The 18,277-nt window shown below is 37.9% G+C and overlaps 1 protein-coding gene across 1 annotated transcript in view; it reads left to right on the top strand.

Annotated features, from left to right (window-relative positions):
* Exoc4 (exocyst complex component 4) overlaps positions 1 to 18,277 on the top strand; it is a 787,478-nt gene that overhangs the window by 703,533 nt on the left and 65,668 nt on the right. The window contains exon 15 of the mRNA XM_076833103.2: positions 14,078 to 14,219. Within this exon, the coding sequence (XP_076689218.2) occupies positions 14,078 to 14,219 (142 nt within the window). The remainder of the gene's footprint in view (positions 1 to 14,077; positions 14,220 to 18,277) is intronic.

Here is an 18,277-nt window from a genome sequence, read left to right as displayed (position 1 = left end):
AATGACAAAATTTCCTTCTCTATGGCTGAATAATATTCCACTGTGTATATATATGTATATCAAAATTTTTTAAAAATCTATTCAGCCAGTATGGAGGTTGCTCGAAAAACTAGAAACAGATCTTCCACATGATACATCCATCTTACTTCTGGGTATATATTCAAAGGAAATGAAATCAACATTTTCATGTGCATGTTTATTGCAGCACTATTCACAAAACCAAGATATGGGATTGACCTAGGTGCCAGTTAAGGTTTATTTAGAAAATATTATAACATGGCACAATTTTCTGAAAAATTAGAAAGCAAAATGGTTCTGTAAATATGATATGTCAAGAGCTATGTAATGTTTTGAACAACCAATAGAAAAAATAAAAATAAAATATTTTCTGAAGGAAAAGCTCAAATCTGCTTTGAAAGGGAATCTTGGAATGTGTTATCAAAACCCAGCAATTTGTAATCTGTTCTGTAGTAAATACAAAAAAATAAGACACTAGAGATCATATAACTAAATAATAAAGAAAAAGGAGAAAGCTGGTCATTTATTCCTAATAAATATTACTTATATAGATTTTCCTGGAACTCATCCTTGGCCTGTAGGAGTTGTGCTCTAATTTAAATGTTCGACTTTTAATTCTAGTTTGGCTGCCAACCGAAGAGTGGAATGCAGTGGAAACGTGTTTGTTTGTAACCAGATCCTTCCTTTTCAACAGCAATGGTTTGTAAAGACTTTTAGAAAAAGAAAAAACAGCAGTAGCAAAACCCTTTCTTTCAGCAGAATTTTATGGGCAAATTTTAATTAGGTAACAAATAAATATGGAGCATCCCTGATTAAGGTGGGGAAGAGCAAGACTGAGAGAACTGAGGTTAGGGACTCTGAGCACCTTCTGCAAACCCTTGCCTTGGGGTTTACCACCTTCCATTAAAGAGTGGTGGTTGGTGACCCTTCCTGCCACTCCTCCTCTCCAAATGTTCTCTGAGACTCCAGATGCCATAGTTCACAACTCTCTCCTGGGTGGAAGGTTGTATTCACTCATCAAGGCTCAGTCAAGAACACAGAAAGCAGTTAAAATGTTTAACTGGTAAGAGGAAATCAAATACGGGGAATTAGATGCTTTAAAATTGCTGAAAGGGCTTAGAAAACAGTTGGAAGGAAGCAAAAAGCAAGGAAAGTTGCTGCTGGCTTTCAGGAAAATCAGGAAGTGCAACCCTGGGTTTCGCCTACCTGCAGTGAGAAAGCAGCTGTTGGCAGGCGCTCTCGGGAAGCTGCAGAAAGCCTCTCATTTGCCAGCTGCCTGCACATCTTTCTGCCACCACAAGTGGAGATGATGCTTTCCTTTTTTTATTTGTTTGCCTTTCACATCTTTGGGGAGCACCACCCAGTGGCAGGATCTAAATCCTGCTGGACAAATATTGAAGAATGTCCTCGTGCTTCCAACAGAGCAGCTGGGGAGGGTACCATGGTGATGGCAGGTCAGGACACAAAGGTAATTCCCACTTCACTTCCTACAGTAGATTTAGTCTAGGGTAATATGAAGGGGAACGTATTTCCAAGAAAGCAAATAAAATAACAAGACACCTGTGTAGTAAACAGATAAGCACATTTCCCAAGTAATCCTGATTCAGCTATTTTAAGCCTTAATAGAAGGCCTGATTTGTCAGTGTCTTTCTGTGCATATTAAACTAATTTATAACCCAATTTTAGTCTCTTCAGGTAAAAATAACCCAGTTTCTGTCATTTCATGTCAAAAGTGTGTATGTGACCATAATGGCTATTAAGTTAATAATCATCACCCCCTTATGGTACCATGCAGAACCACACCCATGCGTATTCTTTTTCTTCTTTCCTCATCACACCTTTGGTAGAAGAGAAGTAAACTGTGGTCATGATGTAAATGCTGATTCAAAATAAATATAAGCTCAACCTTTCAGATCCTATGTGAGTGAGATGGACCTGATCTCTCAAACATGTGAAGAGTTTTAAAGCATTATTGAATATTCTTTTGAATTCCTAGAATAACTCCTAACTTCTGTTTGTAAACAAAGGAAATCTCTACACATCCTTTCTTCGCCAAGCTTGACCCTTCCAAGGAATGAGAATGACCTTCAAAATAATGTAAGGAACACCCTTTTTATTTCTTCCAGAGCCACTTCTGAGTGTCATTCCTTTCTGTCCCCAGACTGCCACTAACCTCATGCCTGAGTGAAATGCCATCTCTACTCCTAAGCTGGCAACTCCAGAGAAAGTTGCTCTTCCCTTTCATGGATGAAAAGATAAATTTTAGGCCAGTGTCCCTCAATTCCTATTTTTTCCTGCATGTCTACTGGTTTCAACATTGCTTGACTTCTATCTAGGTCTCATATTTCTGTAACTCCTTATTTTAAGTTCAAAGTCATGGTTTTACACGGTGTAAATGTCTTAAGTGTGTCTACATATCATTTCCTTTCTGACCTTCAGCCATGTGAACAACTAAGCCCACAGCTCTCAGGTTTTTCAGAGAGTTTTTGGTAAGAAGTCTGTCCCGGAACCTCACTCTTCCAGGTTCCTGTCAGGACATTCATATACTAGCTTAGATTCACTGAGCACTTACTATGTGCTTAGCGTGTATTTTTAATCTCACTGAATACACGCTAAGCACATAGTAAGCACTCAGTGAATCTAAGCTGAAATAGAAGCTGAAAATATTGTCATTTGATTCACAAGCTGAACAATTTTCCCAAGATTATTCAATTAGTAAGTGGTTGAAGTGGAACATAGCCACTGCTTTCTGGGCCATTGTAAAAATAAAGGTAGTCAATCAAAAAAGAAAAGGTTTTTGTTGTAGATGAAAGCATTTGGTTCATAGTTAATATGAGAACACTCACATCCTTTTTACATAGATAAAGTTATTTAGATCTTGAGGCAATATCCTGAAATTATGTAATCAGCTGATAAATACAATGATAATTCTCTATGAGGGATATAAACACAGATTAGGAATATTTTTTCTTTTTAGGGAAGTTGATTCTGTAAGCATCTATGTGAGCTGTTAATTATTCGAGGGATTATATGGCAAAACTTAAATGAATGTGTGAACAGTGTTCATGTGTTACTAATATATAAAAACAGAAATATAGCCATGTATTACCAACCTTCATAAGGCATTAGTCAATTTAACCTATACAGGTTAAATATCTTACACAAGAGATTAAAGGGGAAGTATTCATCCGTTATCTTTCCCACATGGGAGAAGGGGCCATATTTGTCCTCACTGAGGAAAAATTATCTTAGCAAGATTTATACCTGAAGATTCTATACTATGTGTCAGTAAGTTGATTCTCTGTGTATTTTCTTTCTTCCAACATTCTTCAAAGAAGCCCTTCAAACATAGTCATGGTGTTGGTCCATGTGCCTGGTGAAAGGGACAGTTCATTCTTCCGGATAAACCAGTTGTCTATACATTGTCTATGAAACAATAGGACTTAGCAGCCAAGCATCTAGGATTCTGGGTCCATGTAGTAAGACTCTATGTGTATTGTACACTTTTTCAATTCTTCATATATTTTCTTATTTGACCATCAAAATCCTGTGAGGTAGTTATAGTAATCCTTTTTGGCAAATGAAGAATCTGTTACAAAGAAGCTCATAAAAATAGTATATGAGAAAGTCAGAATTTGAACTTGGGTCTGTCTACCTCCGAAGAGCATTTTCCCATTCACTATACTTGGTACTTTCTGGTTCCAGAAATATTATATGCTGGAGATCAAAGATAAGAATGAGGTTGTATCTGCTGTCAGTCCAGAAGGTAATGATCATTTCTCAACCCAGGCCCAAATTTATGAGTGATGCAGCTGACTGAAAAGGAAACCCCTGAAAAAGGCAACTGGAAAACAATGAAATGTTATCAGTTTCCCAGCTGGGACTCTCAGTTCACTCCTGGTTCTGCCACTCAGGAGTGCTTCCCCATTGTGACACTTCCTTGCTGACCATCTTGGGAAACATGCTTTATTGCTATTTGACTCCATTATTGTTCAACTTTACCATTCATAAATGAACCTAATGTTTTTCATTTACCCACTGAATAAACCATCCCATTTGAACATGTAGATAAATGTTTTCTTTCTGCCATTTAATATTTTTGCCTCAAAAATTCTCTTAAAACTAAAACCCATGTCACTTATTCAACTAAAGTCTGATTGTGTGTTTAACAGTCTAAGACGATCTCCGACATAGGGTTTTGCAAAGGTATGAAGGGCTCACAAAGCCATGGACAGGGCAGCACTCTGCAGGACCTCCCCAACAATCCTTTCCACATCTGTCAGAGCTGCACTGGCCACACCACGGTCCTTTTCAGTAGATGACAAGGTTTCTATCAAGCCTCCGGGAGGATTATTTGGAATAAAGGGAAAAAAATCAATCTTAATATTTCTCCCTAGGACTAAAAGAGACTGAGGTCTGCCCTGTCAATCACAAGACGTGTAAAGCACATGTTGAGGCTGGTTTGTACTGTATGTAGATAGGACCCTGAAGCTAAATGCTTGGAGGACCTGGGGCTTGCCCAGACCTGTTACCATCAAGCACTATTTCATGAGTGACTGGATGAGATCATTTCTCTACAGAGCTGTGCAGAGTGCAGTGTGTTCTGTTGGCTCAGAATTGGCCTCTTATCCCGTGGTAGCCTAAGGGAACAACTATCCGTCTATAACTTGGCTCTTATTTCTGTTTTGCTTTTCAGAATGGGCCTTACATGATTTGCCTTTGTTCTTTCTATGTAGCTCATATTTGGAATAATTTTTCTGTTTCAGATGCTCATACCCTTTTTGGAGCTTCAGTTTATTACCCTGAAATGGAATTCTGTTCTAGGCTAGTGAACTATTTGGAAGACCTTAGGTTAAAAGTATTATGAGGTATAATTTTTTAAATGGGGAGAAAAACAGTTTGATTTGTCCTTAAATGTTAAATTCAGCAAAGATTATTGGCAGTCTGCTGAGTGTAAGCAGGAGCTGTATAGTATGAGAGAGGCCGGGAAGAACAAGTTATATATTGCCATGAGTCTTACAGCCTGTGAGAGATATTGTAGGTGGAAAAAAAGTACAAAGTGTAATGTTCCAAAGTCGACTGAAGAGAGGCAGAGCATTACTAGAGGTCCAAGGGTGGCCCTTGGCTCTGCAGCAGGCACAGCACCAAGTGTCCCATTCCCACTTTTGGGAATAATAAGTTGTGTGTATCGGGAAACCAAGGCTTAGAATTGTTAAGGAATTTGTTCTAGAGGTAATAAAAAGTGAATACATTATATTTTTCTGGGAAGCAGCAGGAAAGGAGTATGGCTTCCTAGAGATGAAAACTACTCCTAAGTGGTATCCTTAAAATCAAATGCAACTTTGTATAAGAGCCTGGTATTTGGTCTTTTTGGAGGGAAGGTGGGGATTATAGTAATACACAGTCAGATAAATATTATTAAATATCTTGAGACATTAAGCTGGGCAGTGAGTGGGACAGGCATATCCTTTCTTCCCCAAAGGGTAATATGTGACAGTTCAGAGGAGGCAAGCTGTGGAATGCCTAGAAGCCATATTGCCCATAGTCTTATAACCAGTAGTGATGAGAGATGTAATACATGGTCATTTAAATAACACAGAAGAGAAAGTTGATCTCTACCTCCTATACCCATGTATGAAGTGTTCCCTTCATACTTAGGTTGCACCTATTTTTAGCATAAATATATTATTAGTTAAGCAACTAAATTGTAGGAAAGCAAATAGAAATAATATACCTTCCCCTGGTCTTCCAGTTCACAAAACTTATTTTTTTTCCTTCCTGGTGATGAATTTTCCTACTCATTCCCACCCTTCTTTTTAAAAAGTACCTTCCATTTGCCCCTCTTCCTTATCAGATGGGACAAAGGAGAGCTCCCCTCCCAGCAGTGCCAAGGCTGGTAGTTGTCGCTGCAAAGTTCTTTGATGCAGAAGAAATCAGAGGTTGGGAGTTGTGTCTCACATAGTAGGCTCTCTCTGCAGAAACAGTCTTATACTTGTGTATGTGTGTATAGAGTGTAATCTGAGTGATGGGTAATGTTTCCCCATCCTTTAGAAATCAGAATCCTTGTTAAGAACCTGCATGTTGGTTTTCAAAATCAATTAACATTGCTGGTTCAGTAGTTATTCTTTGAGTAGTTATTCAGTAGTTATTGAGTAGTAGTTATTGAGTAGTTATTCAGTAGTTATTCTTTGAGGACGGAAGAACCACTGCTTCTGAAATAGGAAGTAAAATGAAGAGACTTCACAAACTTATTTCTTAGATCCCATCCTCATGTAGAAACAAACAAAAACCTCAAAACTAGATTACAGATGGTTTGGAAGGTAAGAAAGAGCAATTAAACAAATGAACTGATAATAGTAACAGAAGCTGAGATCTGTTGGGAGTATTGGAAAATGTGTCTGGGGAAAGAGTTAGGAAGAAAATTTAGCTTAGAGTAATTAAAGAGGGAAGGACATCTCTATCCTAACTCAAATTAGATGTTAATAAGACGGGAGATACTTCAGTGAAGACCACCTGTCCTTTCCAGAAGTCAGTAGGCGGCTTCACATATAGGTAAAAAAAATTATTTAAAAAGCACTTATTAAGTTCCTACAGTGTACCAGAGTGGGAGAAGATGCCTGTTGTACCTTTGCAAATAATTCAAGGGAATGAATAAAAAGTAGAGCTAGTGGTATAAAGAAATGAGGAAGACTAAGGGTAGAGTTAGGTGGCACTAAAGTTGCAGCTTGGAGCTGTGGTATTATAATGTCTGACACTTTCACACCCTCCCTCAGTGCTGAGCTTGCTAGTCACATATCCTGTAGGCATTTAGGGAGAGAAAAGAAGCTAGGTGGAGGGACTGCTGTCACTGTCCCCAATGACTCTGTGAGTCCTGTGGATTCTTAATGTCACAGACCTCATCAGTATTCCTGTTTTCACTTTTTTAAAACAAGGTGTGCTTAGCCTGGTAACAACATCAAAGGATCTCAAAATCCTTTACAAGACCTAATAACACATTGCCATAGGAGCTAAGAAGATGCTGTTGCCACAGTTTTCTTAACAGGAATATGGAAGATTGGAAATTAAATAATTTCATCCCAGGTTAGAGCAAAGATCATTATGTTGGGGTCTGTTGCCTCTGTACAAATAGAGGATTCAGAAATAATTATTGCACCCAAATTTGATCTAAAATGTTTCCAGCAAGAAAGTCTCATGAGATCATTCTTCAATGTCTTTTTCTATCTTCCAAAAAGTTTGAATTCACAGGGTTAACCTTTCTTTTTCTCCCATAATAACTATCTTTCCCTTTTCAATTTATCACTTTCGTGACAGCTGATAGCAGGCTAAGCTAATATTGTAACAGTTTTAGAGAATATTGCAGATGCACAAGGACATCCTCATATGAATCAATTAAAGAAGTCACAGTAAGTTGCCATTGAAAGTGTAGCAGCTGCATCCTTGAAAACAGATGCTCTTCTGGGTCTGAATGAGTCCAATTTTGACTAATTTTAAGGCCTACACAGATTTCAGTCTGGTTAATATTAGGATATGGAACCACTTGAGACATCTTAATGTCCTCAACTGATTGCTTCTCCATGACAGTTAATATGTTGGTTTTCCTTGAGAGATGCTGGTTCTTTGACATGCCAAGGATTTTGTCAATAGAGAAGAGAGACTCCAAGTCTTGATGCAACAAGGTGGACTGAGTCTCTGAAATTAAAGAGTCTTCAAAAGGCAACCCCATCTATAGGAAAAGTGCACAGGCTGTAGGGATTAAGCAGAATTGCATGCAGTAAGCATCCTGAATAGCCCAGGAAATCAGCGGTAAGAAATCATCCTCACTGTCTCCCTAGATCAATCCCAGAAAAAACTAAGAAGAAAGTTACAGTTGTAAATAGCAAACTGTTCCTTCTTTTTTTTCTGATCTTTATCAATGTGTTATGTGAATATTTCATCATATTACACTGGTCAATTAAAATCATTAGTTCAGTTTAGTTAACAAGGAGTGGATTGAGCCCCCATAGTGCCTCAGAGTTATTCTGCTGGCTTTGAAAATGGAATGTATATTTCCGCACCCTGAAAAAGTTATCGATCAAGAAGGGAGATATACTGATAAGCAGATAATGTTAATGAATGGGTCAACTTTCGTGCTAGAATTGTGTCAGCTGCAAACACTTGGAAGCCCCACTGACCTTATCCTGGAAAGAGTGAATAGTTTAAAAGAGCCTGCAAATGTGTAAGATTATGAAACAGCATGAACTAATTGGGAAATTTAGTTTAAAGGGGTGATAGGTCAGAGAGCCAGTGTTGGGGAAGGAATAAGTTACAAAGGAGACTGGTGGAAAATGTAGTGCTGTGAGGTTGGGCAGAAATAGGAAAGCCAGGAAAGCCTTGATAAGGAGCTTGGACTTGATCACTCACGTGAGAGTGGAAGACACTGATACAGTTTACACAAGTAATTAACATAGTCAAATTTGTGTTTTGGATAACACATATTTTGGATAACTCATATTTAATTACATGCAAAGAGGCAAAGACACCAGTTGGGAGATGATTCCGGTTGTCCGTGGAAGAGATAAGGTCTAAACCAACAGAGTGGAACTAGTATAGAAAAGAGATAACATATATTAAGAAAAGGTTTAGATGATGTTTAATGTTTAGCAAATAAAATTAGCCTTTGCTGGAAATGAGTCAAAGATCCTACTCACATTTAAATTCAGCTTAAATTCCTAAACTGATATATCACTGTTAGAAGGGGAATTCAGGATAAAGAACAGATGCCAAAGAAAGATAATGAGTTTAGCTTTGAACGCATTGCATTCGAGATGCCTAAGGGTTGCACAGGTACAGAAATTTTGCAAACAGAGACTTAGGAGTCATCCTGTCATAGATAATAGTGCAAATGATGAAAATTGATGAGCTCACCCAGAGCATAATGGGAAATAAGGAGGACCCATATAGGGGGAAATTCCCCTGAAACACCAGTATTTATGGGCAAATGAAAGGGAAGGTCATTCAGTGAAGGAGACTATAAAGGAAATGTCAGAGAACTTAAAGAACAGCCAAATAAGTCAAAATAAGACAGTTTCAAGAAGTAAATGTCCAGTGATGTCACATGTAGCAGAGAGCTTTTAAGAGACTAGGACTGGAAAACACCCCGTTTTGCAATTAGAACAATCTTGATTATTGTGGCAGTCAGCTTTTCTTTAACATGACCAAAATGCCTGACATAACAACTTAAAGGTGGAATATTTAACTTTGGCTCACACTTTCACAGGATCCAGTTCATGGTCAGCCAGCTCCCTTGCTTTGTGCCTAAGATGAGGCCAGATATCATGAAGGAAGGGAGCAGCAGAGGGAAGCTGCTCAGCTCATGGCAGCCAGGAAGCAGAGACAGAAAGAGAGAGGAAGGGGCCAGGGACAAGGTATAGTCCCCAGAGACAAGGCCCCAGTGACCTACTTCCTGCAGCTGTGCCCTACCCGCCTATAGTCTCCACCACTTCCCGGCAGTCCATTAAGCTATCAGTGGATTAATCCACCAATGAAGTCAGAGTCCTTATGATCTAATCACTTCCCCTACCACCTCTAGACATTGGGGCATTTGGGAACCAAGCCACATAAGCTTTGGGGGGCATTTCAGATCCAAACCCTAACAAGCACTACCAGTAATATTTTTTTTTTTTAAGAAAGAGGTAGAGATCAAAATCAGATAATGTGGCGCACGGAGCAGTTAATAGAAAGACGGACTGTGGAGAAAGCAAGTGCTGACAGTTCTTTTGAAGTCTTAATATGAGTCTGAGGTTCTCATGAGAGAAGTAGTAGGGGAGGGTCTGAGGAGAACAGCCTGAATGTTGAAAGATTAGTGAGAAAGGGAGATGCAGCCAAGCAATGGTGAGAGGACTGGCAAGTGATGTGGAAACCCTTTGTCGAGATTGAAATCCAGAACATCTTATTGGCAAAACTCTGTACTTTGGTTTTCCTGTCAGAAGTTAGTTGTAGAACTGACCCAGGGTTAAATGGAGTTTTAGGGCATTTATGTGAAAGGAGAAAATTCAGGGGAGTTGATAAAAGAGCAGCACAGAGGATCAGCCAAGCTCTCCAAGATGAGGACCCACAGAGGGACCTCATCTACCAGGAGAAAATGGGGGGATTGCAGAGTTTATGTGGAACAGCAGAGATAGTGGAAACAAGGTATGAGAGAGCTGGAAAAGGAGAAGGTTTTCATCTCAGAATATGATCCTAGCACTTAAAATTTCAGAGGCAAAAACAAGATTTCACTTGGCAGCAAATTACTGTTTCGTTTCTTTTTGAACTTGCAATAGTTTTAAGAGGTGTTTGTTTTCCTAATAGAACAAGAAATCTGAAGGCGAGCAGTTGACTAGGCTTGGCCAATGGTCCAGCAGTAAGACCTGCACCTTTCTGATTCTCGATCTTTCCCTCTCAGTCAGAAAAATGAAAAGCAGGAGAGAAAGGAGTAGCACCAGCCTCAGTTCTCTCCTTTTATCAAGAAAAACAAAAACCTTCCTAGCCAGGTGCCATGGCATAGGCTTATAATCCCAGTACTCAGGAGGCAGAGGCAGTAGAATCACAAGTTCAAGGCCAGCCTGAGCAACTTAATGAGACCCTGTCTCAAAACTTTAAAAATTATTTTAAAAGGCTGGAAATGTAATGGAGCACTCAAGTGGTGACGGTGGTAGGGGGGTTAATCCCCAGCCCCAAGGATGGGGGAGCCTCTTTCTAGAAGTACAGAAAACTCTACTTAGATCACTAGCTAGAAGTGACCACATGTCACAGTGTAGCTAGTGATTTAAGTAGAGTTTTCTGTACTTCTAGAAACAGGGATGACAATGGGAATAGTACACTTGCCAGAGGCTAAAGTAGAGTGAGCAAGAGACAAGGGAATTGAAAATGCCCTGTTGTTTCCCCCAAAAAGAAATGTCTGCTTCAGAGACCAAGGTTCAGCCTCCTCGTATAAACCAATCAATTTAGTACAGGGAGCCATAGTACCTTGCCATGAACAAATAGCTTGCATTCAGTGATTGTAAAAAGACTAATGATATGAATGATCTGATGTCACCCATCCCCAATATTAGAAAAGTTACTCTATGTGCATGTCTTTTAAAAAATCATGTACTAATATATTCATAACTTAATATATGTGGACTATGCTGATGTGAAGATCAATCCCTGAGATAAATATGGAATCATGTGGCCGCTAAAAGGATATGTTCAATTATGTGTGTGTGTGTGTGGTGTGTGTGTGTGTGTGGTGTATATCCACTAATCTCATTTTTTGACTGTAATCTCCCAGATTCTGTCAGCATTGCCTTTTTGTAGCTTTCCATTTGACATTTAAGAACTAGTTAATTATTTTGTGTTGTCTTTATTTGCCATGCTCAGCATTTCTTTGCTCAATATATTCCTTCTTATTAAGAACCCTTCGTAAATTTCAGTAAGCCCTCAGGAATTCATAAACCAGCTTTTCAGTAGAGCTCTGGGCATAATTTTTTGTGTTGCTTTAATAAAATGTTTTATTTTTGCTGTAGATTACAGTCAAATGAAATGTAGTGCCTCTATTCAAAACTGCTCTTACCTTGTTCATTGCAAATCAGTTAATTACCTTGGCAGCTAAACATGCTGTTGACTTACTCCTCTTGGATTTTTCTTATATTTGTAGTTTGGCAGTAGTCAATTGCCACATGATGAAATTACATCTTTCTGGGCTGGGGATGTGGCTCAAGTGGTAGCGCGCTCGCCTGGCATGCGTGTGGCCAGGGTTCGATCCTCAGCACCACATACAAACAAAGATGTTGTGTCTGCCAAGTACTAAAAAATAAATATTAAAAAAAAAAAGAAATTACATCTTTCTGTTGTAGGAAAGGGAAATGTTTTAGTTTCCACTTAGGTTTTGTTCAGGATATCTTTGATAGAGTCTGATCAATTAGTATAGCTTTGGACCTCAGTCCACAAGTGAAACTGCAGGCTCTGATTTCTGCCTCTTCTTACTGATACTTAGGTAACTAACTCTACGTGCCCCAGTTAGTGTCGCATCTTAGTGTCACATGACAGAGGAATCCAGGGTTTGAAAGGCTGTCACATGCCTTGAAATATTACAACACTGTTATTTACAGTTGCTTTTGTCTTGTCTGCCACATGAAACATCATGAAGGCAGTGATCCTGCCTTATAATCAGACGTGAACAATGTTGACCTAAGAGAGGGGAGATGCAGTGTCTTTCCTATCCAGTTTCCAGCAGGTAGAGTTAGTGAATATCTAGGATAAAACCAAGCCTGGGAATAATTTAAAATCTACATTGCTACATTCCTTCTTCCCTACAAGTCAGCTCCCTTGAACAATGTTCACTTTTTTGTGTTTACCATATTATTTTGATTTATTTAGATTTAGAGTCTGGTTCCATGAGAGATAATTTAGCTTTATTCAAGGCCAGCCTGAGCAACGTAATACATCTGGATTATCTATCCAGGCCCTTATCTGGACCTGGCCCAGTCTAGGAATAGAGACAGCACTGAAGGGCCATGACAGTACTCACTGTGATAGCCAGAGGGTGGCTCCCTTCCCTATGAGGTGAAGCTACTGTCCAATTAGTCAGTGATGGCTCACCAGATCCCATGTGTCCTTGGTCCAGGGAGCCCTTCTTCCAAAGGACTTCATATCCTCTAAGATTTTCAGAGAGAAAATCAAAAAAATGCTGATAAATGGGAATTGAGCTTCAAGACAGATGGAATTATTTTGTAAGGAATTTGTAGCTAAAATTCATTTTAATATAATCTGGAGAAATAACAGGATAGAGAATGATAATTGCTTATTTTTCTGAATTATATTGATATTGAGTAAGTTTTATATGCTATTACATATTTTACTTATATTAATCCATTTAACCCCATAACACTATTTTCCCCATTTTACAAAAGAAACTAAGGCAGAGAGAACGTAAGTAATTATGTTTTGGTTGTATAAAGAAAGTAGTAGAGACAGGATTCAAAACCAACGTTTGAAGCTCTAAAGAAGTAAGAGAAATTTGGAAAGGATAATTTGAATAATTGCCAGATTATTGTTGGTGATCTTTGAGAAATTGAGAGGAGCTGGAAATACAACTGAACTCTGGAAATAAACAAATACACTTCCTACTTCTGGATTTATGTTCCTGAAGAAAATGTTCAAATGTGGTTAAATATTTTCATAAATTATTGTGGAAAGATCTAGAAGGTAGCTCTACCAGTGTTTCCAAAAAGATCTTTTGAAGACCTTAGTTGGCCATAAGCTATATGAGTCTCCCTCCCCAGATTTTAGGCATCAGTACATCAGTACAAGTGGCAAGGCATCTCAGAAAAGGAAATTGATAATTCTGTCTAGGCAGGTCATGCCCCTCTGTGGAATTTATCGTGCTTGATCCTGAGTCCCACATTTCAAGGGAGATTAGATCAATTAGAAAGTTTTTGTCAGTAAAATTTGAGAATTATAATGTGATTCAGTCATTTGATGAATGACTGAAAAACTGAGGACATTTAATCTAGAATAGGGAAGAAGACTTCAAGAAGACAAAAGAGAGATCTTCAATACTTGAAGCACTGACATGGATTGTAAAAAGATGGAATCAGAGCCAAAGATGAAAAGTTAATGAGGACAGATTTTGGTTTGTTGTTAGATAATCAGATATTTCAGAGGTGAAATAGGCTACTACAGAAGGTATTGAGTTTTCTTGCACAAACATTTGTGTGAGCCTGCAGCCAGAAGCTGGTCAGCCACTTGAAGAGGTACAGAAGACACAGTACAAACCATGGGTCCATCCACACAACCAGTAAGGCCACTTCCAACTCTGAGATCCTGTTTCTATTATTCTATGAACTGATAGGAGACAGTGGCTTCTGTGTTTAATAGTTTCTATGTCTAACCAAGTACAGAAATAGTCTAGTATATCTTGGGCTTCTGTTGCTCTCAACACTAACAGTCGCCAAATTAATAAAAATAAGAAATTGAACAACAAAGTAATATGTATTCCAGAAACATCTGTAGACCTCTAATGAGACGATTAATGTTTTGTCCTCACCCCTTCTTCCAGTGCTTTCTCCTGCTCAAGAGAGTCACGTGAACATGGACCTTCCCCCAGTGTCCGAGCAGATCATGCAGACCCTAAGTGAACTCGCCAAGTCCTTCCAGGATATGGCTGACCGCTGCTTGCTAGTCTTGCATCTGGAAGTGAGGTATGGCCAGCCAAACGAAGGAGTTTGCCGTGGCAGTACATTATTATTTATAAATCACTTGTGTGTTTCTGGTGGAGTATCACCATAATTTGTGGTTCTTATGTTGATGTTGTCCTTTGTTTGATGATGAATATGATTTTTAGTGTTATTAAGTCACTTTGAAGTTAACTGACCACATGCTGTATTGTAGATGATCCAGCGTCGGCATGGCCCATATAGTCAGAAAGACTAGATTTGAATGTCAGTGCCAATGGGGTAGATGATCTCATGTCAGCTAGTTAACTTTACAAACCCTCAGTTGTCTCTTCCTAAAACTGGAAATGGTAATTCCTAATCTAGAGAGATTTTCTGAGCAAAATAATACATACTGAGCAGAATGCCTGCTACACAGGAAGTGCTCCAAATGTGCTAGCTTTGCATTTAGGGTGACTTTATTATCATTGATGTTTTTACTGAAGGGGAGAGTCATGAAGGAAGTTACAGATGCAGGAACTATGATCTACTTCTTCAAGGTACTTAAAATCCAAATGCAGAGATTAAGTTAAATAATAATTGAAGAATATTATTTTGAATATGGTATATTCTTGTCCCTGTTCTTCCCCCTGAAGTGAGGAATTCTCTGATTGACTTTGGCAGCCTCTATTATTATGCATATAGAAGTGGGAGGAAGGAGGACTAAGAAGTCTTCAGTTGTTTTTTATTTATTGAACAGGTATTTATTGAGTGCTTTCTTTGTGCCAAGCAGTGTTCTAAAAATTGGTTACAGCAATGGATAAAACTCAAGGTTCCTTCTCACAGAACTACATTCTAACAGGGGAAACAGTCAAGACTAGATTAAAAAGACAATTTCAAATAAGTGCTACTATAGTCATAAAATAACATAATGGGATCAATCAGTACTATTCAACAAAAAGATGATATGAACTGAGATGTGAGCTACACAGATAATTTTAAATTTTCTAATGAAGTTGAGCATCCTCAATCCAGAAATACAGAATGCAAAATTCTCCTTTGATTTTGGAACATTTCAAATCCTGGATTTTCAAATTAGTAATGCTCAACTGGTAAAGTATGCAAATATTCCAAAACCTAAAAATCTTTTGGTCCCAAGCATTTCAGATAAGAAATACTCAATGTATAGTCACATTTGAAATAATAGAGGGAAATAGGTAAAATGAATTATCATATATTTAATTTAACCCACTATATCCAATATATTTTGACATGTAATTAACATAAAATGATTAATAAGATATTGTGCATTTTTTGTACTAAGGCTTTCGAATCTGCATACTTTGCATTTGTAGCATATTACAATTTTACAATTTTAGTCACATTTCAGGTGCTCAGTAGTCACATATTGCCAGAGCAGACTGGATGTTGCAAAATTACAAGGTTGACTAGAAAGGGAATTTTTTTCTTTAGATTAAGTAGTCAGAAGAAATATGACAAAGTGACAAGAAAAAGCTATCTGAACAAAAACTTAGGGGAAGAAAATTTCAGACAGAGTACAGAATAACATTTACAAAGGTCCTGAGACAAAATCAAGCTTGGCCATTTTGAGAAACAGAAAGAAGCCCAACATGTTTGTAGAATGATGAACCAGATCATGGGAAGAACTGGAAGAATAAGATCCAAGTGACAGGCTGGAACCTGACCCTGTGGGATCACAGAACCTCACCCTCAGCTTATAGGCCAAGTGAATTGTTCAGATTTTATTCTGAGGGTACTAAAAAGCCACAGGAGAGTTTTAAGCAGGGGAGAGATGTTAATTCATTAACATGTTTAAAAGAGGTAGAAAGCTTGCCTAGCATGTGCAAGACCCTGAATTCTATACCCAGTACCAAAACAAACAGAAAATCACTCTGGCTATTGTTTGGAAAAGGTATTAGAGGGAGAAATATGAATGGAAGTAGGGTGGAAGTTGGGACCCGTTAAGAGAACTAAAGTGGCAGAGGTGGAGTTGTAAGAAGTGTTGGATTTGGAACATATACTAAAGACTTATTGACGATTAATTGGGTTGGGTGGAGTTGCTGGTAGCAGCAGAAGAAAGGAAGGTTTCACAGAAAACCACCAGTGTGGGGCCTGGCAGTATTGTGGATGCCAAAGCCATTACCTGAAGTGAAAGACCAAAGAAGGAGAAAGGAGGGATGATGCCAAGAATTCCTTTCTCAAGATACTCAGTTTGAGACGCTCATTAAACGTCTAGGTGGCAGTGTCAAGTAGACAGATGCATACTTGTGAAACTTCAGGATCAAAAACCGCAGAGGACCAGAAAGTACACTGTAGGGTGATACTTTTTCTTCTGTTTACTTTGGAGCATTATTAAAATCGATAGAATATTTTCTTTTCATTTGAAGTCTTACTAGATTTAGGTTTTAAAAATGTAAACAGGACTTTGGTTCATAGTAACATCTTTGGAATATGCTTAGACTCAAATTATACCTTGGGTATCTTTCAGATGTGTTCCTATCACTTCTTTTTTGTGCCACTTGCTTTTTTTATTCTTCATTATCTCGCCAATGACTTACTCCTTTATTGCTTATAAGCAACTTGTGAGTGGAACAAAAGAAGTAGCATTGCAGATTTGGAATCTATTTTACCTAGCATTATTTCTGATTTTATTTTTTACTTTAACCTGTTGAGAAATAAAGGCTCTTGCTATATGTTTTTTGATTTATTTTATGATAATTTTTAGATTTGTTTTCTATTTATTTTCATGCTGATAGTGAAGTAAGTCAGGCATTTTCTATGAATAGATAAATGCAATAGTCAAAGGGGGATAAAAACACCCAGTAATGTTCTGATGCCTCTGTTACCTGAGTTACAAAGAAAAACAAGGGAACACCAAATTAATTACTCTCACAACTCCTGGAATTTATGCTATTGATTGTGTGGTGGCGGGACGTGTGCTACATTCTGAATTTCTTACTTGGAGTGTAGTTAATTCCAAGTGGGATATTTTCAACACGTTTGAGTAAAATCTTTTAAATCCTTAACCTCTATTCTGTCCTTTTTGTTTCTGTACATCTTGGCAATACTATTCCTATAATGCTGAACATGTGTTAACCATTATTTATTAACTTTACAAGAAACCATACAGTGCTGTAACACTTTAGTTTAAAAACAGAGAAACGCAATTTTAGGCTGAATAACAAAAAAGACTGGATTTATTTAGAATCCTGAATGCAGAATTGTCTTTCCTTGACTTTGCAAACACTACACATATTTATTTTTTCTAAATTAAATTTACACATTTCCTCTTATAACATGATTTCAACATTCAGATTGTTTTTATTTTTCCATTTTTTTATTTTATTTTTATTTTTATTTATTATTTATTTTTATTTTATTTTATTGTTCCATTTTTCTTTGTTCCTTTTAAACTATAGTTTATTAAGCTAGGAAATTACTCCATGTGTGGCTCAGACAGTAAATGTTAACACACTTTATTCTCTCCTACCACAATAACAATGAGGGAGTTGTACACTGGTTACACAAAATGAATAAGACAAATCCTACAATACCACTCTTGTGTGATAACGCCAGAACACAGTCAACTGCTAAACTCCCTGGGGACCCAGAGTGCAAGGCTATGGGAGAGACCATATTGTGGATGGCCCCAGAACCTGAATCAGTCTTCTTGCATATTAGATATTCAGTAAAAGCATGAATGATTTTTAAGAATTATCTGTTTTGAAACCACACTTAGATAAAATAAGTTCTAATTCCCCAAACAAAATCTGCTGCTCTTTGAAGGAAATGAATCGACTTATAGATTCTGTTTTCAGACAGTAGTCCGCTGGCAAGTCCCCTGCTCATATTTAAGAGGGTGCAGTACTGCTAATATTTGCTGTTCCCATCACCCTGTGAAAGAGAATCAACACTGGGCCCTGTTGTCCAGGAGCTAGTGTGATAAAGTGGCTCATTGGATTCCGTCTCTGGCACTTTTAGCCAAGAAGCCACTGTAATAAAAGAGCACAGAAAGAATAGAAAGGAAGAAAAAAAAAGATTCATGTAAAAAAAATTGATGGGATATGCCATCAAAAAATATAGAA

This window comes from Callospermophilus lateralis, chromosome 1 (genome assembly GCF_048772815.1).
Source record: "Callospermophilus lateralis isolate mCalLat2 chromosome 1, mCalLat2.hap1, whole genome shotgun sequence".
Classification (NCBI taxonomy): Eukaryota; Metazoa; Chordata; class Mammalia; order Rodentia; family Sciuridae; genus Callospermophilus; species Callospermophilus lateralis.
This window is presented reverse-complemented; position numbering and strand designations above follow the sequence as displayed.